This window comes from Diospyros lotus, chromosome 10 (assembly GCF_014633365.1).
Source record: "Diospyros lotus cultivar Yz01 chromosome 10, ASM1463336v1, whole genome shotgun sequence".
Classification (NCBI taxonomy): domain Eukaryota; kingdom Viridiplantae; phylum Streptophyta; class Magnoliopsida; order Ericales; family Ebenaceae; genus Diospyros; species Diospyros lotus.
Genome location: NC_068347.1, coordinates 27,908,835 through 27,935,227, shown reverse-complemented (window position 1 = coordinate 27,935,227; position 26,393 = coordinate 27,908,835). Strand labels below are relative to the sequence as shown.

Sequence of the window (26,393 nt, the reverse complement as noted above, 5' to 3'; positions counted from 1 at the left end):
AATAATAATAATAATAATAATAATAATAATAATAATAATAATAATAATAATAATAATAATAATAATAATAATAATAATAATAATAATAATAATAATAATAATAATAATAATAATAATAATAATAATAATAATAATAATAATAATAATAATAATAATAATAATAATAATAATAATAATAATAATAATAATAATAATAATAATAATAATAATAATAATAATAATAATAATAATAATAATAATAATAATAATAATAATAATAATAATAATAATAATAATAATAATAATAATAATAATAATAATAATAATAATAATAATAATAATAATAATAATAATAATAATAATAATAATAATAATAATAATAATAATAATAATAATAATAATAATAATAATAATAATAATAATAATAATAATAATAATAATAATAATAATAATAATAATAATAATAATAATAATAATAATAATAATAATAATAATAATAATAATAATAATAATAATAATAATAATAATAATAATAATAATAATAATAATAATAATAATAATAATAATAATAATAATAATAATAATAATAATAATAATAATAATAATAATAATAATAATAATAATAATAATAATAATAATAATAATAATAATAATAATAATAATAATAATAATAATAATAATAATAATAATAATAATAATAATAATAATAATAATAATAATAATAATAATAATAATAATAATAATAATAATAATAATAATAATAATAATAATAATAATAATAATAATAATAATAATAATAATAATAATAATAATAATAATAATAATAATAATAATAATAATAATAATAATAATAATAATAATAATAATAATAATAATAATAATAATAATAATAATAATAATAATAATAATAATAATAATAATAATAATAATAATAATAATAATAATAATAATAATAATAATAATAATAATAATAATAATAATAATAATAATAATAATAATAATAGACCATTCAAGCCACTAACCATAACAAGATAGGTACCCTAATCTTCCGATCTTTATCCCTTTTACTTCGCTTTAAAGAAAGAAAAAAAGAAACTCATTGCCCAAGACGGGATCCAAAATCCAGATGAAATTGATTATAATGGTCCTCTATCAGACTTCTACAAGGTTCAATTGGGCAAAAAACTAACAAAAGGCCACTGCAATAATATTTTTACAGACGGTATAGCAGCTCATGGGGTTCATATATAAGAAAACCAAAAGCAGAAACTAATTCAACATACATCCAAAAGGCGAGTTGTCCTTGCAGTTGCTTTGGTCGCGTCGCCTAGCTTGCCAGACTTGTTAAGGCTAAAGCATCAGATTCGTCATTCTTATGCTTCTTGCTGTTTACACAACAAAGCAGAAGCTCATCGTCAGTTAAAACAGCAACATGGAGATGAGAAAAATATGAGAAAATAATTGCATAAAAGCGTGACTGAATCTGAGGTGGATGTAATCTGGATAGGCAGTCAATGAATTGGTACAAAAATGTATCCTACACACTCGTCACAAGGAAGTAGATGCTGATGTATGAACAGGAAAAGATAGTTAAGAAAATAGTATGACAGGCATTTTGAGTGGGAATTCTTTGATTAACGGGGATGTTTTATTTTATTTTATTTTATTTTTTTTTTTATTCTTTAGATCTAGATAATTGTTCAAGAAAATTTCAAACATTACCTTCAACTCTCTGCCATTATCCAAACCAGTTTCAACCACAAAACGGGTAGAGATAAGAGAATAAGTCTACTAATAGATCAGCTTTGACAGCAACCTCCTATTCAAAGATAAGAAAGGAAGGCTGGAAAAAATAGGATAAAATGCTTATCTCTCAACACTCCCCCTTATGCTGGTCAATGGATATCTTCCATTCCCAGCTTGCTAGTTATCTTCTGAAAAACAGCACCAGGAAGTCCTTTTGTGAGTAAATCTGCAAGCTGATTTTCCTGTAGACACAAACGGAGTGCAAATCAGACCACTATCAAGTTTTTCTTTCATAAAATGTCTAACAACTTCCACATGTTTGGTGCGGTCATGCTGCACTGGATTGTGTGCAATATTAATGGCTGACTTATTATCACAATAGAACTTCATTGGAGCCTTCCATCTAACTTTCAGATCTTCTAAAATTATTTTTAACTACAATAACTCACAAATTCCAAGAGCTATGGACCTAAATTTAGCCTCTGCATTGGACAGTGCTACAACACTTTGTTTCTTACTCCTCCAAGTCACGATATTTCCTCCCAAGAGCATCCAATATCCAGATGTTGACCTTTGGTCAATTACTAACCCAGCATAGTTAACATCAGTATAAGCTTCAAGAGTTAACTCTTGTCCCCTTTTGAACAAGATTTCTCTACTTAGTGTACCCTTTAAGTACTGTAGAATTCTATGAACTGCTTTCAAATGTACCTCATTAGAATTATGCATAAATTGGCTAACACCACCAATAGCAAATACTATGTCTGGCCTAGTATATGATAACTAGATAAGTCTCCCGACTAACATTGGTAGAGGCTGTTATCTATTGCTGCATCTTCTGGGTTATCACCAAGCCAATAATTAGGTTCAATGGGAGTTTCAACAGGTTTGCACCCTAGTGTACTTGTATAGTAGATCAGAGATGTATTTTTGTTGAGATATGAAAATCCCTTGTTGAGAATGTGCCATTTCAATACCTAAAAATTACTTTAGCTGGCCTAATTCCTTAATCTCAAACTCCTTTATTAAACATTTCTTTAGGCTTTCTATCCCTTCCAAGTCATCCCCTGTCATTATGATGTCATCCACATAGACTAACAAAATAGTTACTTTCCTTGAAATATTGTATCTTATAAACAGAGTATGATCACCTTGACTTTATATCCCAAACCAAGCATAGCTTTGATAAATCTTCCAAAACCATGTTCATGGAGATTGCTTCAAGCCATATAATGCCTTCTCCAATCTACATACAACACCCTCTCTTGCATTTGGACATAATCCTGATGGAATCACCATATGGATCTCCTCTAGGTCATCATATAAAAAAGACATTTTTTACATCAAATTGCTGCAATTTCCAATCAAGATTAGCTGCTAATGACAACAATACTCTTATAGTATTTATTTTTGCAATTGGAACAAAAGTTTCAAGATAATCTACACCATAGGTTTGAGTATAGCCCTTAGCAACTAACCTTACTTTATGTCTTTCCAATGACCCATCCGATTTATATTTAACTGTAAATTCTCATCTACATCCCACTGGTTTTTTTCCTTTGGGCAAGCTCACCAAGTCCCATGTCTCATTTTTTTCCAAGTGCCTCCATCTCCACCTTCATAGCATTTTTCCAACTCTCATCACTTAATGCCTCAAATACAGTTTTTGGTATTGGAATGGAATTTATGTTGGTAAGTAAGGCTTTATGGCTATGGGACAGATTTTTGTAAGACATAAATAAGTGTAGAGGGTGTTTTGTGCATGCTCTAGTTCCTTTATGAATAACAATAGGAACATCACCATCACTTGAATTAGATGGTTCATTATGTTCATTCTGATTCTCATTTGAAGAGATACAAGGAGGAGGAGTGATTACCTCAATTTGACCAGTGTTAAGACTAGGAGTAGAGTCTGATGGTTGGATAGGTGCAAGATGAGTAGCTGGTACCTTTCTTCTTGAGTATACTTGCAGTGGGTAGCGGGTAGGCTCTTGAGCAAGTTTTCCCTGCATAAGTTCTTGTGTCTAGGACTAATCATCTGAACTAATAGACTTCGATTGAGAGAGTGGAACATTAGGAACTGACGAGACTGAAAACTCAATAAGGAAGAAATCTTTGTCCTTATCTTCGGGTAATGGAGTCTCCCCCCCTAAGAGAAGATTGAGCAAAGTACCGATCTTGTTCAACAAATGTAACATCAGCTGATACAAAAAATTTCTTGGATGGTGGATGAAAACATTTATAGCCTTTTTGAGTGGATGAATAACCAACAAAGATGCATTTAAAAGCTCTAAAATCAAGCTTTCCCCCTATGTTGGGAGTGTAAATGTACAAAAGCTACACACCCAAACACTCTAGGAATAAGGCCATCAGAGATGGAAAAATAGGGAAAGAATTGTGAAAGGATTTGCAATTGGCTTTCTAAATTAAAATTTCTTGAAGGTAACTTGTTTAGGAGATGAGTAGCAGTCAAAACAGCTTCCCCCAATACTGTTTTGAACATTTTTATGAAATTGAAGGGCTCTTGTGATGGTAAGAAAATGACTATTTTTCCTTTCAGATACCCCATTTTGTTGAGGGGTGCCGACACAAAAAGATTCATGAATTATACCTCTTGCTTGAAAATAGGGAGAAAGGAACTGATTGAAATAATCCGTAGCATTGTCAGAATGAAATCTTTTAATGTTAACATTGAATTAGGTCCTAACCATATTATAGAAAATTGGAAATATGGAGCTCACTTCAGATTTATTTTTCAAGAGGTAATCCAAGTAACACAAGTGTAATCATTAATAAAAGACACAAACCACAGAGCCCCAATGATATTAGAAATAGGAGAGAGACCCCATATGTCCCTATAGAAAAATTCCTTTTCATGTTAACTGGAAAATATGTTCTTTTGTGCTTTGCAAGTTCACATATATCACAATGAAAATCCTCTCCAATTGATCCTTTGAACAATAAAGGAAACACTAAGGCTGTGTTCTCTTTGCGTTTTCAATTTTCAGTTTTAAATTCATTTTTAGTTTTCTGTTTTGATAGTCTACTTTCAAAAAACTGAAAACGTGTCCTTTTCGTCATTTTAAAAAACTGTTTCTTAAAACAGAAAATTAAAAAACACGTTTACTTTAAAATTTTAAGAAAAATTATTTTATGATATTTTATTCAATGAATTTGATTATTAAATGATAAAATTAACTCTTTTTAATAAAATTTTACTATTAAAATAAAATAATAAATTTGATTAATAAATTATTGACATCTGAGTGATAATTTATATTAAATATTATTATACATAATATGTGTAATATACTTAATAATATACTATATGTTATCTTATATTTTTAATTATAATATAGATATACTATATTTTTTAAATTTTAAATAAATATATAATTTTATTTTTTAAATTTAAGAATAATTTTTTTTTCTTTTTTTCCTTTTTCTTTTTTAGAGTCAAAACATGAAAAATGAATTGTGTTTTCCATATTTTGGACTTAGAGATTGTTTTAGCCGAAGCAACCAAAACAACATTTTATTATTTTGGGTTTCCTTTATAAAAATTTCTTGTTTTCGAAAATACATTTTTGAAAATAACAAAGTAAACGCATTTTTATTATTTTAGAAAACTAAAAACTAAAAATGGCCTAAAAACAACAAAGAGAACGCAACCTAATATAAGAACACTAAAAGATGGATGACCAAAATGAAAATGTGGTAACCAGATTCTTTCTTTACGTGACTCGGAAGACTCGGACAGAAAAGAAAATGGTGAAAACTTAGCTGTCCTATCCTGCCCATTGGATTCCTCAAGATAGTAAAGACCATTTCTCTATCTAACCTGTCCAATCATCTTCCTCATGTCATGTTCCTGAATCTCACAATAAGAAGGACAAAAAATCACACTGTAGTTAGAGTTAGTGGTGAGTTTTTGTATTGAAATAAGGTTAGTAAACAATTTTGGTACATGCAGGGCATTTCTTAGTATGAGAAAATCATTGATGTAAACATCTCCTTGGTCAGCTACTGTTGTTGTCGTGCTTTAGCAATGGTTATCTTTCTTATTACTAGCACATGGTGGGAATAAATTTCTGGGAGGCATGTGGTTTGTGGCCCCTGAATCAATGATTCAGACCCTTGAGAGGGTTATATTTGAGGCATTTAGAGCATGAGATAAGAAAGAAATACCTAAAAAGATTAAGGTACAAGTACCTGTTCTAGATGGTTTCTCTAGGGACCCAAGTAACTATTTCAGCTTTGTAATTTCTTCCTTATTAAAATCAGTTAGTGATTCTTGACAATCCTATTCCCCAGTTTGTTGTGTGTTTGCCACATACACCTATTGTCGTCTCAGTTTTCCTGATGATCCTTAGTTCTCAACTTGAGGCTTACCAAGGAGCTTCCAACATTTTTCTATGGTACATCTAGGCCGTTTACAATAAATACACCATAAGGAGTTTTTATTAGATCGAGATCCATCGATTTCCTTTCTAATCTCACCTTATTGTTGTTCTGAACTAGGATGTTTCATAATCCCTTTTCTTATTGCTAGAGATGAACCGTCTCTTATAGGAGTCTCAAGCATAACTCCCCTCCTTCCTTCCTTAGCACAAACAATAGCTATGGTCTCATTTAGAGATGGGAAGTCTTCTTTTCCAAGTACTTGCACCCTCACTGCATCAAACTCAATGTTCAGTTCAATAAGAAATTCATAAATTCTATCCTTCTCAACAAACCTTTGGAGAAGCGTTGCATCCTCACTTCATTTCATCTAAATACACTTATAATGATCCATATCTTCCCATAATGTTTGCAAAAGATTAGAGTATTCAATGATTGACTGATTCCCCTGCTTTGTAGCCGAGATTTTAGTTTTAATCTCGTAAATACGAGCAACATCCCAAACTTTAGATTATGTTTGTTTAACAACATCCCAAATCTCTTGAGCAGTACTTAAACACATGACCATGTCACTTATTTCCAGGAACATAGAGTTCCATAACCAAGACATTACCATAGAATCTTCTTCATCCCAAGCCTCAAATGTAGGATCCCCTTTCTTATGCCCAAGACCAAGTAAATGACTCAACTTGCCTCTTCACTTCAAAAATGTGTGAACCAATTGAGACCATTTCAAATAGTTTTTTACCATTCAACCTATAGGCTGCTTGAATATTTACAGTTCCTCAGTTGGAGTTGTGACCTTGTTAACTCCGCCAATAGGTGTTGATATGGACATGGTCTCTTGGTATAAATCGCTTGATCTCTTTGGTGAAAATGGGGTAGAATATTGTCCTTGCAATAGTACAAATTTGCAGGACTCAAAAACATGAAGAAGAAGAATGCTTAGTTCCCAGAAAAGAGCCTACAATTCTGATACCATGTTAAAATTTGAGCAAGAAAAACATAATAATCTTATTCCAAGGAAAAGTTTGAATATATACAATTTTTGGGGAGTCAACAAACCACTTCCCCAAAAATAGGACACTAACTTAACCACCTAATCTGAAACTTTTAAAATAAGAGAATAAGTCTCCTAATGGATCTCTTTTGACTGCAACCTCCTATTCAAAGATAAGATAGGAAGACTGGATAGAATAGGATAAAATGCTTATCTCTCAACACAAAGCTTATAACGCTAAGTGATATATCAAGTGTAAAATAAGAGGATATATCAAGTGACTTTTTGAGTAGCACAAAACTGGTCAAGCTTACAAATTTAGAAGTTTAATTAGGTATATTCTATTGTTAGAATAGTGTATATATATTATAGTTTAGCTATTGTACTACATTAATACTAATTGTACTACACGGCCCATAGCCTGTATATAATTGGCTCAGTAGTACCAATAAGAGACATACAAAATATTCACCCATAGAATTTTTCATGGTATTAGAGCCAAAACCCTAGAGTCCTACTATGTTTCTCTCCAACAACGTCCATACCAGATTTTCTCTCTCTTCCCGCACCTGTGTAGGGTTGCAATCAAGTCGAGCCAAGCTTCGTGCTCGAGCTCGAGTCAAGCTTGAAAGCTTGGCTCGAGCTTGAGCTCGCCACAGAGAGGAAGATGAGCGGGAAAGAGGGAGAAGTGTGCAGCGACGACTGAGATGGAGGATGAACGACAATCGATGGTGAAAGGTGAGGTAGCCATGAGAAGCAAGGCAACAGCAAGGGGCAAGGCGGCGGCGAAGGGAAGAAGGTTGGAGAAGAAAAGCAATAGGCGGAAGGGAAGAAGACAAAGCAACCAAGGGAAGGGAAGAAGAGAGCAGAGAGAGGAAGAGGAAAAGTGGGTTTCCTCTTGGGTAAAGAGATTGGGGAGAAAGAGTGGGTTTCTTGGGCATAGAAAGGGTTTCTTGGGGAGAAAAAAGTGATATAATATGTATGTATATATATGTATGTTAAATAATATATTTATAAAAAATATATCTAATCTAATATATAATTTAATAAATGATATAATAATATGTATGTATATGTATGCATGTTAAAGAAATACATGGAAGTCTAGAATTCATGTAGCCGACCCCACATAGTGGGATAAAGGCTGGATATGTTGTTGTATGTATGCATGTTAAATAATATATTCATAAAATATATATCTAATATATTATACATACATATATTATTATATCTAATCACAAACTTCTAATCGAGCCAGCTCGCGAGCTAACGAGCTAAGCTTTATTGAGATCAAGTTCGGCTCGTTTACCTTAACGAACGAACTCAAACGAGTTTTTTTCAAGCCGATCTCGAACGACTCAGCTCATTTGCAACCCTACCTGTCAAGGCTCGTTCACCCACTTCCCAGTGCCATTTGAGAAATCCAACCACACCATCGTGCTCAGAAAGGGCCAATCAGCTTGACCCCAGAAGCTCATCGACAAACTCGTTGCCACACGCCACCTCTTTCGTTGTCAATGTTGCATCATCCAACCCCAAATCCAACGAGCCTGACCTCCGATCTTGCTTTTCGATGGTTGCTTCACAACTCCATCACAGCCCTCACCAGATCCGGCGTCGATGTCCCTCATCCGTCGTAACCTTCACTAGATCCAACATCAGCATCCCTCATCCGTCGCAGCCCTTACTAGATCCAACGTTGGCATCCCTCGTCCATCGAGCCTTCACCAGATCCGACGTCAACGTCCCTTTTCCATCGCTGACCGACGTTCCCCCTTTCATCATTGAACTAGATTGCAAGGCTGCTTAGGTGACTGTTCGTCAGCCCGTTCGCTTTTCCTCTTCGGCGTTAAAGCATTCCTACTTCGGTGATGCTACTACGACCATCAATTTACAATCCTTTGCTTCTCCAAAATACTTATTGCCTTCCATCCAAATTGTGTCCAGCACTAGTTCCTCTGTTGATTCGAGCTCCAAATCTGGTATTTTCTCTCCAATTATCACTCCTTCTCCAACCATACCTATGAAAAACTGATTGGTAGTGCCAACTATATGTCTTGGGTTGCATCTGTTGAATTATGGTTTTTGGGTCAAGGATACGAGGATCATTTGACTAAAAAGGCTGATGATATTCCTATATATAATAAAACACAACAATATGAAATACAATGATACCTCCACACACCATCTAATCTACATACAACATCTTATATACACACAAAAAGATAGAAAAGTAAAACCCATACAACATGGAAACATGTAACCCATGAAACATGGATACATGTTTCCTCAATTTGTGAGATCCCATAAACAATGGATCCATTGTCCCCATTTCCTACATTTCTACACTCTCCCTCAAACTAGCTTGAAGATATCTTCCATAGCAAGCTTGCTCGCTAATATTTCAAATTGATTTTTGTGTAACCCCTTTGTAAGAACATCGACTTGATCAACTGTTAGAATGTAGGTCATATAAATTACCCCATTATCAATTTTCTCCTTGATAAAGTGTTTATCCACCTCTACATGCTTTGTCTTGTCATGGAGTACTAGATTATGGATAATGGAAATCGCAGCTTTATTATCACAGTAAACCTTAGCTAGTAAGGGAGTGGAGACCCTTAAATCCTCTAGAAGTCTCTTTATCCACATGACCTCACAAATCCCGTGAGCAACTGAACGAAATTTTGCTTCAGCACTATTTCTATCCACCACGTTTTGTTTCTTGCTCCTCCAAGTGATGAGATTACCTCCCACAAAGGCATAATATCCTGATGTAAATCATCTATCCGTAACACTATCTACCCAGTCTGCGTCTGTATAAGCCTCTATATGAAGATGTCCATGTTTTCTGAAGAGCAAACCATTTCTAGGAGTTCTCTTTAGGTACCTTAGAATTCTGTAGATAGCTTCAAAATGTTGTGAACCTTGAGTGCATAAATTGACTTACTACACTTACTGCAAATGATATATCGGGTCAAGTGTGGGACAGATAAATGAGTATGCCCACAAGCCTTTGATATTTCTCCCTTTCTACCACACATTTGGCTTGGACAGATTGTAGCTTCAAATTAGGTTCGATGGGAGTTTCAACTATCTTACACCCAAGCATTCATGTTTCAATGAGTAAATCCAGGACATACTTATGTTGGTTGACAAATATTCCCTCCTTAGATCTTGCAAACTCCATCCCAAGGAAGTACTTTAGGGGTCCCAAGTCCTTGGTCTCAAACTCATATGCTAGTTTCCTCTTAAGTTCTTCAATCTCTCCCCTGTCATCACTAGTCATTATTATATCATCCACATAGACAATTAAAATAGCTTTCTTACCGTCACCAAAGTGCTTGAAGAATATTGTGTGGTCCACTTGGCTCAGAGTATAACCATAGCTTTTTATCGCCTTTCCAAACCTTTCAAACCACGCTATTGGAGATTGTTTCAGACCATACAATAATTTTTTTAAACTGCATACCTTGTTGGTACCATGGCTCCTCTCAAATCCAGGTGGAAGGTCCATATACACTTCTTCCTCCAAATCGCCATTTAGGAAGACATTCTTTACATCGAGTTGGTCTAGAGGCCAATCTTGGGCCACCGCAAGAGACAAAAGGACTCGAATAGAGTTTATCTTTGCCACTGGAGCAAATGTCTCTTGATAGTCAATGCCATATGTTTGGGTGAACCCCTTGGCAACAAGACTTGCCTTATACCTCTCTATGCTTTCATCTACGTTACATTTTACAGCGAAGACCCATTTACAGCCTACAATTGTCTTGTCTCTCAGTAGCTCTACAATTCCCAAGTTCCGTTCTTTTTAAGAGCATTCATCTCCTCCTTTACGGCTAGCTTCTAATTCGGATCACCTAGAGCATCCTGAATTATTCTTAGTACGTGCAAGTTAGAAATATTTGAAAGAAATGCCTTGTGGCTATTGGATAGTTTTTGATAGGACAAGTATTTGGCAGTAGGATGTTTAGTACAAGATCTTACTCCTTTTCTAGTGGCAATGGGAACATCAAGATCAGATAAATCAACTGAGAAAGAATTTAAAGGAGTAAGTTTAGAATTACCCTAAGTGGAAGAAGGACCATCATCCAAAGATGCCAACTGCTCAGTTACTGGAAGGATATTCGGATCAATAGCATTTCTCTAAGATTTTCTTCTGATATAAAACAGAAGCTCAGGTTTCAAATTGCTTTGATCTGATTGTAGTAATTCTCCCCCTGACTCCGACTCCATTATGCTTAGCACTTGTAAACTAAACTAGACGCATCTTGTTCTTTATTGTTTTGAGCACAAGTTTCCTTGGATCATTTATCAAAGTGGAGTAGAGTGTCAATCATATCAAACATATTTAGAAGAGATTCAAAAATTTTCAAAAAATTATCTTCTTCTACAGGTTTAGAAAAATTATCTTCTTCTATAATATTCTCCCCCTAAAGATAATTTTTGGTAAAATAGGGTTGATTCTCCATAAAAGACACATCCATGCTTGTGTGAGTTTTTTTGTTGAAGGGTTAAAGCATTTGTACCCTTTTTTTTTTTTTTTGAGCATAACCAACAAAAACACATTTCTCAGCCGTTGGATCTAATTTGGATCGAAAAATTTGTGAAATATAAACAAAGCGAGTTCAAAGAAAAATTTTTAAAAGTAGCTCAGAGTACAACTGGAACATAGGAAAAACCTTTTTTATGGAATTTAAAGGTGTCTCAAAATTTAAGACTCGAGTGGGCAACCTCTTAATTAGATAGCAAGCAGTTAAAACAGTATCTCCCAAAAAACATAATAGCCCTAGTTACCTCAAGTAAATGTCTATTTTTTCGTTCAGCTATGCCATTCTACTGAGGAGTTTCACGACATGTTAATTGATGTAAAATACCTTTCTCTTTCAAAAAACCCCCTAAACATTCATTGAAGTATTCGGTTCCATTATCAGACCGAAGAATACAAATTTTTGTTTGAAATTGGGCTTCGATCATGTAAAAGAAATCTTTGAAAACACTTGTTACGTTGGATTTCTTATCAAGCAAGTAAACCCAACATAGTCTAGTATGATCATCGATAAAAATTATAAACCATCATTTACCAGATAAAATGGTTACTTTTGAGGGTCCCCAAACATCGTTGTGATTCAAATAAAATGGTTTTGAAGGATGGTAAGGTTTGGGAACAAATTTAACACGATGATCTTTAGATAAAAGACAGCTTTCACATTGAAACTTAGAACAATCCACTCCTTCAAACAATTTAAGAAATAAGTGTATTAAATAAGGAAAATTAGGATAGCTTAGCCGGAGATGCTATTGCATTATTGGATTAGAAACAGAGATTGAACTATTACCACTTAATCCGTGAGCTTTTTTATTACTGAAGAAATCTTCATTGAAGTAGTAAAGTCTGTTTATCTCTCTAGCACTGCCAATTGTCTTCCCTGAGTTTTGATCCTGAAATAGGCAATAAGAATCAAAGAAGGTAATGCGACAGTTAGAATCTTTTGAGAGTTTACTAACAAACAAAAGATTACAAGTAAGTTTAGGAACATGAAGTACTGATTGAAGATCAATACTTTCAGAGATTTTAACGAGGCCTTTGCCAGCAATAGAGGAAAAACTACCATCTACTATCCTTACTTTCTCACTACCTGAACAAGGAGTATATGAATCAAAAAGATTGGGCAAGAAAGTCATGTGATCAGATTCCCTTGAATCAATGATCCATGCAGTAGATTTAAAGGAACTTGACAAAACTAAAGTAGTTCTACCTGAATGTACTAGAGAACCATTAGGTGTACCAGGTAACGAATTGGACAATAACAATGTCAAGAGTTAATTGAATTGCTCTTTGTTGAAGGAACCAGATGTGGAGGGAACGTCTAACGTGGTGGCAGTAGGAACCGATGATCTATTGACTAATAAGTGACTGCACATTGCAGATCCAATCATCCTTCGGCTTTTAATAAGAGTTGGTTGGGTATATTGGACCTATCTGGCAGATCTAGTAGTTGGATCTGGCCCCAAATTTGAAGCGGGTCATAAGTGGGGGTCGGATCTAACCCAGAAGTATCAAATCTAGGCAACAAATAGATCTGAAATAGGCTGGTAGTCTATAACGGGTCTAGAGCAGACCAACGAGTTAAACCAGATCTGCATCAGATTTGAGTTGAGATCTGGGTTGGTTGGTCATCCAACAATGGCAGACTTAAGATCTGGACCAAATTCGGACGTTAATGGCCAACAAGAAGGCGACACAGTCGATAATGGACGACGGTTGTGGTGGCTGACAATTCTGGAGAAAACGCGGCCAATGGTGGCAAGATCTTGATGCAAATTGGTCAGATCTGATGACAGCGGCCGAAGATAGATCTGGTCGGCAGGCGGTGGCGCAGCTGGAGCGACGACGGCCTTAGAACCTGAGTGGCAGGATCCGACTCCCCCTTCCCTCACGCCTTTAACGAAGTCAAGGACAAAGTGGTTTAGTGGCCAGATCTGGGCAACAACAGCGACGGTGGCGATGGTAGCCGGCAGCGGCCGAATCTGTGTGGGCGAGGAGCAAATCTGGTCAACAATGGCAGTGACAATGTCGTGGTCGAAGAAGGGAGATGGATCTGGTGACGGCGATACAATCCGATGCAACAGCAAGCAGGCCCGTGGTCATCTTCGTCGACAATGGAGGTCGTTCCAGCAGCTGTCTCCGACGGCTGTTCGTCTTCCAACCTCTACAGCAATCTCTGGCTGCTTCTTAACTTCCGACTTCTGGACGGTGGAGACCGATTCATGGGCTATGGCAAAGGGATTAAGGGCAACCGGATTTCACAGAGAACGACTGTGATTGATGGGCTGCCAGGGTTTCACAGTCAATAGCTGTGATTTAATTCCTAATTCCTGCTTTGATACCATATAACAAAACACAACAACATGAAATACAATGATACCTTCACATACCATCTAATCTACATACAACATCTAATATACACACAAAAAAATAGAAAAGTAAAACCCATAAAACATGAAAACATGTAACCCATGAAACATGGATACATGTTTCCTCAATTTGTGGGATCCCATAAACAATGGATCCATTGTCCCCATTTCCTACATTTCTACACTATACCTAAACGAGCTACTTGGAGGAAAGTCAATGCTCTCACTTGCAATTTACTACGACAATCTATCGACCCTAAACTTTATGTTATTTATAAAGCTTATAGGACTTGCTATCAATTATAGACCAAGGCTAAGACTCTTTACACTAATGATATCCAACGGTTCTATAATGTTGTGTTTAACATGGTTCACTTGAAGTAGCATGATCTCGACATGTCTGAGTTTATTGGCAAACTTGAGTCACTTAAAGAGGAGTTCAACTCTCTCTTGCCCGTTGGGACTACTGTTCAAATAGAAAAAACCACCCCAAATGCAATTATTGTCACCAATGGGGTCACACTAGGGAGACTTGTCATAAATTACATGGCTGACCTCCTCGTGCTACTAATGCGATTCAGGTTGTTAATCCTGACTCTCAATTAGAAGCATCAAAAGGTCAATCATCGTTGTCTCTTCTCTTAACTAGAGTTGATTATGAGGAATGCCTCCAGTATCAAGAGACTAAGCAGTACACATCCTCTGTTGCTTGGATAGCTCACACTAGTAATTTTGTTGCTTGCCTTACTCAGTCTTCCTCACTTGGCCCTTGGGTTCTCAATTTTGGTACATCTGACCATATCTCTCTAGTAATCAACATCTTTTCTCACATCTCAATCATTCCACATGTCTTCCTTGTGTCACTGTTGCCAATGGTTCCAAAGCAATTGCCAAGGGCATTAGTTAAGCTCAATCCCTTCCTTCATTAACTCTGGACTCTATTCTTTATGTTCTCGGATGTCCTTTAACCTTGTTTTTGTTAGCAACCTAATCCATGCTCTTAATTGTTCTGTTATCTTTGTTGATAATTTTGTTCTTGTGCAGGACCAAAGTACAAGACAGATGATTGATACAAGGCGTGAATTACAAGGACTTTACCATCTTCCCATGCCGACTTCCACAGTTGCCTACACTTCTACTACATCTCCAACCCTCATCCACAATCGCTTGGGGCATCCTACTCTTTCCATATTTCAGAAGATGGTTCCAAGTCTCTCTAGTTTGTCTTCTTTAGATTGTGAGTCATGTCAACTTGGTAAACATTATCGTACTTCGCTCCCCAAGCATGTTAATAATCGAGCTACGTCTTTCTTTGACTTGGTTCATACCAATGTTTGGCGACCTAGTCATATCCTTTTTGTTTTAGGATTTCAATATTATGTAACCTTCATTGATGACTATTCTCTGCACTTGGTTATTTTCAATGAAAAATCGTTATGAGCTATTCTCTATTTTTCAAGCTTTTTGTGCTGAAATTCAGGCCCAATTTAATGCTTCTATACGTGTGTTGCACAGTGATAATGCCTGTGAATATTTTTCTATTCCTTTCACTACATTTATGTCTTCTCAAAGTATTCTTCATCAGTCTTCTTGTGCTCACACACCTCAACAGAATGGGGTTGCAGAGCATAAAAATTGCCATCTCATTGAAACCGCCGCACTCTTTTGCTCCATAATAATGTCCCTTATCTTTTTTAGGCTGATGTTGTTATTATTACTTGTTATTTGATTAATCGTATGCCTTCATTTATCTTGCAACACAAAACTCCACATTCCATTTTATTCCCTACTCAGACCCCCTATCTTCTTCCCCTTCGTGTCTTTAGTTGCACTTGTTTCGTTCATGATCTGACCCCCTAGGTGAGACAAACTTTCCACCAAGTCCATCAAGTGCATCTTCTTAGGTTACTCTCACCTTCAGAAAGGGTATTGATGTTATTCTCCCAACATTAGGCATTACTTTATTGTTATGTACCTAGGGTTTTGATGGGAAGATGGAAGAATCCAAGGGGAATAGAACAGGAAGTAAGGGGGGGAAAATCAGAAGAAATGAGGGAGATATCAAACGAATAGGGGGAGATATTCAAACAGAACAGCAAAAGAAGGAGCGTTTAGAGAGAAATCGGAGGGACATCGAGTGAGAATAGAGAGAGAAGAATCAGAAATTCTATTTATCATTCAACAAAATATCCTCCAAAACAGTCTTTAGTAGCTTTATATAGCTACTCTACAAAAAACAACAATAAACGATAATCTGCTTTCAACTAATTAAATTATTGATGGCTGGGATCTTATTAAGGATAAGGAGAATAGTGAATTCATTATCAGCTACAAGCACAATTTGCAGTGAAAATGAGAAAACCAAAATCCAAACTGAACCAGGACATTTGGTTCAGTTTTTTAGAGGGGTCAGTCAGTTTGGTCTGGGGGGACGAGGCATTTGGTTAGGGTTTGGTTATGTATACTGAAAAACCAACCCAAAGTTTTGAACTGAACCATATGTTTTTTTGTTTTTTTTTTACCAATTTGCTATTCCAATAATATGTACACGCCTAAAGTCTAAACACCTTTACATCTTTCTTCTTTTACTGGAAATACCCTCAATTCTCATTCCCTCTCCCAAAAACCGCAGTCTGCAATGATGCCGTTACCACCAGTCACTCTGATCTGCCGTTCATCCACTGTTGAGACCCACTACTAAATCTGCTGCTCACTGCTAATCTAATACCTCTGTTATCACAGAGGTAATTTCAGTGTGAGTCTCCCTCTGATCTCAGCCTGCAATTACCATTTCTCATTCTCTGCTCTGTCCTACATTATTTCTGTTCAAGTTCTCTCCAGGTTGCTGCATTCTCATTTGTGTTGTTCATTTCACTTGTATGGAGAATATAGACGAATTGCTTAGTGCTTACGGTAATTGGATTTGGTTCCAATTTTGTGTGTTCAATGAATCAATTTTATTGCACTTGTTGTGCCTGCTTCAAGTTGGTCTGGCTGTGAGCCACGTTTTGATTTTGTAATTTTATGTAAATCCAGGTTATGTAATTTTCTGTGTATTTTGTAATTGAGTTTGTGTTTTTTGTTTTTACATATTTTGTGTAATCCATATGTGTATATATATTACACCTATTAGGATTTGCATTAGTTAGCATTCAATTCTTGGGAGAGGGTCTTCGAATGTAGTTAGGAATAATTTTGTATGTTTATATTTTATGAGTCTAAAATGTAACAGAAACTAACTTTTACAAGTTAGTACCAGCAGTCTCATTATTTCACAGAATTGCATTTTAGTCCCATGTTGTAACCGCCTCTATCCCTTATAAATAGAGACGGATAGGTTCTCGGGAAGAAGGCATTTATTCATTCATTCTTTTTTGTTAAATCTTGCACGGGCTCTAGAGAGAATTGAAATAGAGCAAAGCACTCAGTCCTTGTATTCTCGGGAGGGAAGGCTATTGTCAATAGCCAAGTGTGTGCGAGAGGGAGAGCTGTAATTATATTGCTTCCTAGTGGATTCTGTCAGGTCTTCGGCAGTCTAGATGTAGGGCATATTATCCTAAGGGAGTGCCTGAGCCAAGATAAGTTTAATTGCCTCATTTACTTTCTGTTGTTGTTTTGATTTCCTCTGTTATCTGTTATTCTATTTGTGTTCTATTGGTTGTGAATTGGCTGTGAGAAGTGGGGGTTTATTGTGTGTATAATCAATCTTATAGTCAACAACACCAAATTAAAATTTGTTTCTTTTCAAGTTTTGGTATTAGAAAAATTAAAAAAATGCTTCAGTTTTTGGAAGAACCAAACAGAATGGTCCCACTCAATTTCCCTTTCAGTTTGAGTAAATAGAAAAACTGAACAGTTCAGTTCGGTTCAGTTTTCCTCAGAAAGCTAAGTATGCACACCCTAAAAGCACATGCAACACCGTGCAATCCAACAGATGCATGTGCGTGCCTTAAGCTTGTACGTGCCTAGCTCTCACAGATTGCAACTACATGACCAATGTTCTAAAACACGCTAGCCGGGCGTCAGACTGGGGCCTAGCTCCTATGACACCTAGCCGGGGCCTAGGCGGACTGCTATTTTTTTTTTTTAGTTTTTAATATAATTTCATGTTATTTTCAGATAAATCAAAGTTAAAAAGACAAATGAAACTTATATATATATATATATATAAACTGGGGTGATGGCTAGGGCGGAGGAAGAACAGCTAATAACGAGAGGGACGATTGGCGACGGCGACCAAGGGGCCAAGGGAAATCAAGAAATCGGGGCCAAGAGAGACGATTGGTGGCGGTAGTGGCAACGAGATAGCTCTTTCGAAGAGGCGATTGGCGGCGGCGACGAGAGAGAGAAATCGGCCTAGGCACCACCAACGACCGATTAATCAGATCAGCGCCTAGGGAGGTCGATTAGCCTATATTCACGACAGCCATGGGCCGCCTACGCCGATTTTTAGAACACTGCATATGACAATATTAATTCTTGTATTTATCTAAAGAAAAGTGGGGGAGAAGGACTAGTTTAAGGCCCCCTGTAAAAGAAATCATATTCTTCACTTGTAGGGCATTAAAAAAATTCCTTTTTGTAATAAACAAGTGTAGATTATCTTCATTCACCACCATCTCATAAAAGTTTTCCCTATGATGATGATGTTGGAACTTTATCTCATCCTTCCCTTACTAGATGTTTGCCTCAAGAAGGGCATTGGGCATTAAATCTTGCCACATTGTTCTTTTGTAAAGATTTGTATTGTCAATATGACTTTCAAAAATCAATTGACATTATGAATGTCATGTCACTAACCCTAACTTAATTATGATAAGGTGCAGTTGATGATGATGATGATGAAGTAAACTAGTGTCTATGTTTACCTTACCAAGGTTATATAAGGGATACTAGAACATCTTAATCAACAAAATTTGCATCTGAAGTGTTTTCCTCTCACATGGTGGGCGATGGAACAACTAAATTAAGGGATTTGAGATTTGAGGAAAATCAAATCAAAACATACTCTAATTAGTCTCATTTTTTTAATTTTAAATATTTCATTTCTAAATAGGGTTTGTTGGCACCCCATATCAACATCTCTTATTGAATTTTGAAAAGACAGACTAGGATTGATTACTGAATTAATATGCAGATATGAGATTTGTTCTTGGTTTAAGATTCATTCTCACAGTGTTCTTGAGTTTTTGTTCTACCATGGTCGGTCTACATCAACGAGACTCCTAGAAAGCCTCACTAGAGTTTAAGGTTAATCTCTTGTGCTTAAGTCATAGATCAAACCCTTCTTTCACCCTCACTAAATCTATTCCACGAACTGAAGCCTTTCACATGAAAATTCTGATCTTAGGAGTCTGTATTATAGCCATAACATCCAAAAGTTCTCATAGAATAAACTCAAATTGTGAACTTCAATAAATCTAAACCTCGCCCTAACCCAACATATTATTCACTGAAGAACTTCAAAGATTAAACCTAGCACAAAATGTTTGGTTATCGGACGGCTCCTATTCACCATGGAGAAACACTAGGTAGTGTCCTCTATTATGTAACTATTTTGTTTCTTGTAAACAAGAACTTGCTAGAGGTATACAGAACAATTTTAAATCCCTGCATTATGCAGGCATCAGGCAACAGTGCTTCTATCAAAAGAATTTATGCTAATAAGAAGCCCACAACAACAGAAGTTTAAGAATGTCGAGCAAACATTTTTGCATAACATGAATACCAGTGGCATTTCACATCATGTAACCAGGTAGGAACAGCAGGCAGGTTTAGACGTTATGTGGGGGTTATGAGAGCACTTCATCAAACAGGTCAGAAAATGAGAGCTGATTCAGCTGAAGGGATGATGAAGTGAAGAATGAAGTAGTTCACCCAGAAACAGAGGTACTCTGCTTGTTGCCTCCTCAAATTGGAGCAGCCCCTCCAATTATAGAAGATTATCATAGACTCCAAATAGGATTAATTCTATCAACGGAAAGTTAAAAACTAAGCTGGAGTATATTTTCCAAGGATAAGGTATTAAGGTTTACCCTTTAAAAGAAAAATTGAACCTAGTTTCTACATAATAAGAAGCCCTCCCTCTCCTAGTAGAACTGGCCTTAAGACAAACACTGGCGCTGCACATGGTAGTACCAAAATTTCCATCTTTAGCTACCAAGCCCAAGAGTCCAGACCTGCAGGACCCCAGGAGTCCTGCAGTGCTGGAAAAGTAATTTGATGCAACAGGCTCTGCCTATGCCTGCTGAAAAAGTAATTTGATGCAACTAGGCCTTCCCCATGGCATAGGTAATGCTAAATGTTATATTTGTCACATGGCATTACCTTGACATTCAACTAGCATAGCATGGGAGTTAGGAAATACAAGCATTTTATTTTTCTGTGATACCAGACTAGTAGCACCATTGGGTATATATTTCCCATTCAAATTAGCTAGTTGAAATTGTTAGAGACATTAGGGTGGGCAGCCAACAGTGTCCCTTTTGATAGCTAACAAAGGAGACTACACGATGACATGTCGTGCACATCCTGTAATTAATTTTTTTACCAAGTTAAACAAATTTTATTAAAGCATCCAAATGGGATGCACTGTGCACTAGACTATTTGTGAGTGATAAAAAAGAATCTGACATGCAACAAGTGTTAAAAAGTTGTCTCGAGTGTAGGATAAGAAGATCAATGAAAGCAAAGCAGTGCATTTGAGGGCCAATGAAGAATTAAATAGAAGTTTATATCCCAATTTGTAATTGGTGATAGCTTTTTTTTTTGGGGGGGGGGGGGGTTTAAACTATAAACATGTTTATGTCTTCATTGGGATATCCACCTAAAATCTATAAATACGGTAGAGGGGGTTGGCTCAAAAGACACATGAGAATTGTTGTTGGTTTCACGATAAAGCTGAAAGGAAAGGCTGTGTGATTAGAATATAGCTTTTGTAATCTTGGGAAGGGCTTGTAATCATGAGAGAGGGCAACACATGTACTGATCATTCTTTGAATCAAGGAAGGCTGCTCATGATGGTTCAAGACTGGATGTAGGGTTGTCCTAAAGGGGCAATCTAAACCAGGATAAAACTGGTGTCATTGTGGTTTGTGTTTCTGTTTCTTGTTTCTTATTTCTGTTCTGATTTTGTAGCATTTATTTTATGTTGTGATGTTTGTGTCCAAACCGAGAGGATTGTGAGTGTGAGTAAGGCATATATCATCTAAGTTACATTCCGCCATAAACCTAGGATAGGATAACAACAAGAAATATATATACATATATATGTAAGACATGAATGAACAAAGGCAAAGGCAAATGATGAAAAAAGCATACAGATAAGATGCGTAAACAAAGAACAAAATCTGAAGTGAAGGAGATCAAATTGCTAATTGCTAACCACCAAAAACAAAATAAATAAATAATTCAAAGATATATCACTTTAAAGCTGTGTAATGTTTGCACCTACTTGCATGTCCTTTTATTGTGGCCAAGATCCTTGCACTTGCTACATTGAAGTTGGCGTTTGATTATTTCTATTGACCCAGCAGGCTTCATCTTTGGCCTTCCTCGTGGACATTTACTAGGTGGAGTCACCAAAACTAATGCATTGGTCTGTTCACTCTTCACCAGTTTTTCAACATTTGGTACTGGGTGAATTGATTCTGCATATGTCAGGCGGTAACTTTCAGCTGTGAAGTACTGGGAGCAATAATCATGCGGGCTCCTACCAAGGCGTTCAACAACAGCAATAGCATGGCAGCATGGCAATCCAGTGAGCTGCCATCCTTTGCAGCTACAGTCCCAATGATCAATGTCCACCAAATCAATAGATTCACCACGAACTTCAAATGTGCTGTCATGTGCGAGTAACACTTGAAGCGAGTGAGACTTTGAAGCCTCATTTTGTAGCTTTTCTTCCATAGAAGGTGTCAGCCTTGCTCCCCATTGATTGGAATTAACACGCCTTGTATAAATCAACTCCATCATCTTTCCTCGTAGTACATCAACCATCTGAGTTATTGGCAACTCAGTCGCCTCTTCTACCCAACTGTAGAACAGATCTCCAAAGTTACACATCATATGGTCATATCTTTGCCCCCCAAAAAACACATTTGCCCAGTGATCAGGCTCACTTCTTATAACCCAATTGTAAGCTTCAGGTGAGATAGCTTTTATGTTTTCAGTGCAACGTTCAAAATCTTCAGGTTTGCGTGCATAAGCAGCAGCATAAAAATCTTGAACCATAAGACGCCTTGCTTCATGTGAAAACTGCCCTTTTAAATCTTTGTTGAGCTTCTCAGCAAGGTAGCGCAGACAATAACCATGCTGGCAATTGTCAAATATCGCTCGTAATGACTCTCTCAAGCCTTTCTGGAAATCTGCAACAAATGTAATCGGTTGAGATGTTGACACTGCCGATTTCAACTCCAATAGAAACCAATGCCAGTTGTCATCAGATTCGGCATCTACTACTGCAAAAGCTAATGGAAATACGCCATCATCCCCATCTATAGCTGTTGCAGCCAATAAGGTCCCTTGGTACTTGGAATATAGAGTTGTGCTGTCAAGAAAGAGGAGAGGCCGACATCCTTGCTGGAAACCAGATATTGAGGCATGAAATGAGACAAAGAGGCGATTGAAGCTTGAGTCCTCCTTTGTGGCAAATGTAGCAACACTACCTGGGTTAGTCTCCTTTATCTTCTCACAAAAATATGGTAATTGATTGTATGCCTCCTTATGAGAACCTTGAAGCTGCTCCCTTGCCCTTACCTTTGCACGCCATGCCTGAGTATAGTTCAGTTGGATCCCATACTCCTGTTCAATCTCACTGGCAATATCCTTCGGCTTGAAGTTTGGAGAAACCTTCAACTTCTCCTTTATGAGATTTCCAACCCAGCCCCTGGTTGTCCTATACCCAGCTTTTACAGTTGCTCCTTCACATGTATGTTTCCCAGTTATTTTCTTAATACAAATTAACTCTGTGGTGGCCAACCTAGATGCATATAACCTCCAGGGACAGTCTTCTGATTTGCATTTGACAGTTACACGATGACTGTCCTTTTTCTTATAGTCATAAGCAAACCCATGTGCAATTGAGTATTTGTGCAAAGCTTCACGGAATTCAGTAAAACTACGAAATCTTTGGTCCACACCAGTGATTGTATTCTCCCATTGCACTATAGCTTTAATGTGCTTCTCACCATTAATATCAGCAGAAGCTTCAAGATTCTGTATTTTAATAGGTGCGTCCATATCAATTGGATCATCATAGTTCATAACATCAACAGGTACAGCTGCAGGCACCACAGCTTCTGACACAGTTGTCCTGCTTGACCTGCATGATCAAGTATCCCACAACATTCATTCTGATTGTGAACAACTAAAACATAAATTGTAACCGGGAATAACTTGTGTTTGAACAAAATGGAATAAGCCAAGCTCAACTGTAAGTACCTACTGGCAGGCATATTGGACACATTTCGGGCAACACGTTCCTCTGTCATGATAAAGATTTCCACTTGATCAGAGTCCCCAAAGAAGTTCACCATGCGCTTGAGATCTTTGTCTTTGGATATTGTAATGAGTGTCTTTTTATTTCCTGGAAGAAAGTACTTAATCAACATGCCCTCAACCCTACAATGAAATGTTTCTGCGAGTTCTTGCTTGAAATCACTTAATTGCGTCTGCTGGTCAAGGTCCAATGCATAGGCATCTCCACCATTGTATGACAATGACCCATCTTTGTTGGTCTCGAACTCACCTCCAGACTGACAAATAGCTATAATTTTCTTTGTGGCCATGTTGAGGCCAACAGAGCATTTACACAAAGCAAATTTATTTGAATCGGGTAATAGACATGACCAATGTAAACTATGGGAAGGAACAATGTGAAAATTCCCGTAGGAAAAGTTCTGCAGAACACCAATATTCAATTCAACCTACATTTGCCAACAAGCCAGAAAGAGTTAAACTAAACCTTCTCTGGGTAAAGAGATGCAAAAATCAAACAACCAAAACAGAAACCACATAAAAGCAAGAAACCTCAACCACCAAGTAGTAGAACTGATTAACCATGAAACTATACCATGAAAAAATGGCTCAAGTGCAAACTATTTTCAGTAAAGAATCATTCCCGTTTAGATTTGTCCTCACAATCATATTCCTGGTAGTTGCAAAGTTTGCCACAATGACGAATAGTAATTTCAAATAACATAACAGTCAACAGATTTTTCTGAGCTCATTCAACCAAAGGCATATTTGATTTTAGGAGATCCCTTTTTCACTTTAGGTTAAATTGATTGTATGTATATTCATAAAAACCTTCCCTTTAGTTTCTCAAAATCTAAGGTTTGATCCATCTACCATTACAGAATGTAGACCACACAACAATAACCCAATTAAACCCCGTTAAGGTTTCATGATTCAAATCTTGATTCGACCAGAATCGAATCATAAGTCCACGAACATATAGATGGTCATAAATGATCAACATGAAAGGAACAAAACAAAAACACACTCGAAAGTCTTCCGCTTCACATCCCACTGCCCGTAAATTTCAGCGGGGTAAGGTACCCCACTAATTGCTTATTAACAGAACACAAGTTAATCCAACTGCTAAAGCTTTTTCGCACAATACCAAAACCAGGAGATTTTCCACCAAGTAACTATTTCCTGGTAACACACGAAAGATTATCCAAATTCAAAAACACAGTAGATAAGATATCCCAAAATGCAATAACTCAACACTCGGTAGCCGAACAAAAACCCGTAATTGCTACTCATCCCAGAACCAATCATCAGAACCATGGAAGCGTAATATTAGGGCAGACCTCTCGATACCGCCGTGTTTCGTTGAAAAACCTAACATCTTCACCCAAATCAAGCGGAAGACAATGAGACACTCCGGAAATCAAAAGACACATCACTAGGGCAAAACCAGAAACAAAAAATTTGGGACAATACACGAATTGACAATTCGATACTCATAGATACATACAAAAACCAATTTGCATGGAAGCTATAGAGCACAGAGAGAAAGAGAGAGGGGATATGACAGGAGAAGACCTGGAGAAGACGAGAAGAATCACCTTCGGGCAATTGAATTCTACGCTTCGGCTTAGCTCCCTATTATCAGAAACCTGAATTCTGAAAACCCGGCTCCCATTATGGATTTAAGCCTTGAAGGCAGATAGTTATTCCGGTTCATTATTGGACCGAATGGGACCGGTGCCGGTACGGTTATATTATTTTGCAAAAGTTAGTAATAAATCAATTCATTGTAGGCTAAATACATATTTACTCTTGTACGTTTTTTTAATTTAAATATTTAATTTTTTTATTTCAAATATATTTAATTTTTTATTATTTCAAATACACCTCTAAATTATATAAGTTTGAGTCAATTGTACTCTTTAACTATTTATTATTTCAATTATACCCCTAATCTACGTAATTTTGAATCAATTGCACATCTTGACAAATTAGTTGAGAACAATTGATTCAAATATATAATTAAAATAATAAAAAATTTAAAAATACAATTGACTCAAAATTACAAGTTTAGAGATGTCTTTGAAATAATAAAAAAAATCGAATATCTAAATAAAATATATATATAAATACATAAATTAAAATATATATTTTGCCATTCATCGTGCATAAAGATCTTGGCATCTTGTGGCATCACTATGATTTTTTTTTTTTCTTGGCATCTTGGTATATGTTAATCTAATAAAAAAAATTTTCCAGTGTTGGGATAATCGTAAGAGTCCAAAAATGGTTTTTTTTGTTTAAAATTAACTAGCGGTGTTACAAATTATGTTATTCAATATTTATAATTATCGACGTTCGGAGTTAGTCAACCGTGATTCATAGGCCCGCAATGAGAAAAAGAGCACAAATGCAAATAGGAAAAACAAATAAAACTAATAATAAATCGCATGTAAGGAAATTTTTACGTGGTTCGGCTATAATAATGCGTAGTCCACTGTTATTCTCTGTTTATTCCAGCAAAGTAACAGTATATTATTGTTGTTCATCTCATTTACATTAGTTTTTAACCCTTATTTATAGTGTAGGGTATTTGCAATTTACATTATAATACCCCATGTTCATATGAGGTTGACACGTAATTTCGATGAGTTTAGAATACCGAAAAATTAGTTTGATAGTAATTATAAGTACCGAATTGGCTGTAAGGAATACCTCGGAGTGGATTTGTCTAAGGAAAATGATATGGTCTCGACGAGCGTTCCGAGATAAGATTTATGGAATCGAAAGAAATCGAATCGGGAATAGTTTTCGGTACAGCTAAAATACAGTTGCCATTTAGGCTGAAAAATCAAATCGTTGTAGGAGC

General features: G+C 36.0%; 1 protein-coding gene across 5 annotated transcripts; it reads right to left on the bottom strand.

Annotated features, from left to right (window-relative positions):
* Positions 1–1,090: 1,090 nt before the first annotated feature.
* Positions 1,091–25,253, bottom strand: LOC127811488 (uncharacterized). 5 transcript variants are annotated; one of them, XR_008025696.1, is made up of 5 exons: positions 25,123–25,253; positions 23,489–23,973; positions 21,501–23,369; positions 1,702–1,967; positions 1,091–1,364 (listed from the first exon to the last, which is right to left on the bottom strand). XR_008025696.1 is itself a non-coding variant. In XM_052351397.1 (3 exons), the coding sequence occupies exons 1-3, from the start codon at positions 23,833–23,835 to the stop codon at positions 1,307–1,309; spliced, it is 2,274 nt and encodes a 757-aa protein (XP_052207357.1). In that variant the 5' UTR covers positions 23,836–23,973; the 3' UTR covers positions 1,091–1,306. The 5 variants fall into 5 exon arrangements, 2 of the variants coding, with proteins under 2 accessions (XP_052207357.1, XP_052207358.1); XR_008025695.1 differs by having other exon boundaries at positions 25,100–25,230; XR_008025697.1 differs by lacking the exon at positions 25,123–25,253 and having other exon boundaries at positions 23,493–23,629.
* Between the last annotated feature and the right edge of the window lie 1,140 nt (positions 25,254–26,393).

What these genes read in the sequence shown, in the direction of transcription:
- LOC127811488 (XM_052351397.1), bottom strand. Translation starts at nt 23,835, where the DNA reads ATGGCCACAAAGAAAATTATAGCTATTTGTCAGTCTGGAGGTGAGTTC. An exon ending in TCCAATATGCCTGCCAGTAG is followed by an intron (nt 23,370 to 23,488) that starts GTACTTACAGTT and finishes TTGATCATGCAG; the next exon opens with GTCAAGCAGGACAACTGTGT. An exon ending in CACAATAAAAGGACATGCAA is followed by an intron (nt 1,365 to 21,500) that starts GTAGGTGCAAAC and finishes TTGTGTAAACAG; the next exon opens with CAAGAAGCATAAGAATGACG.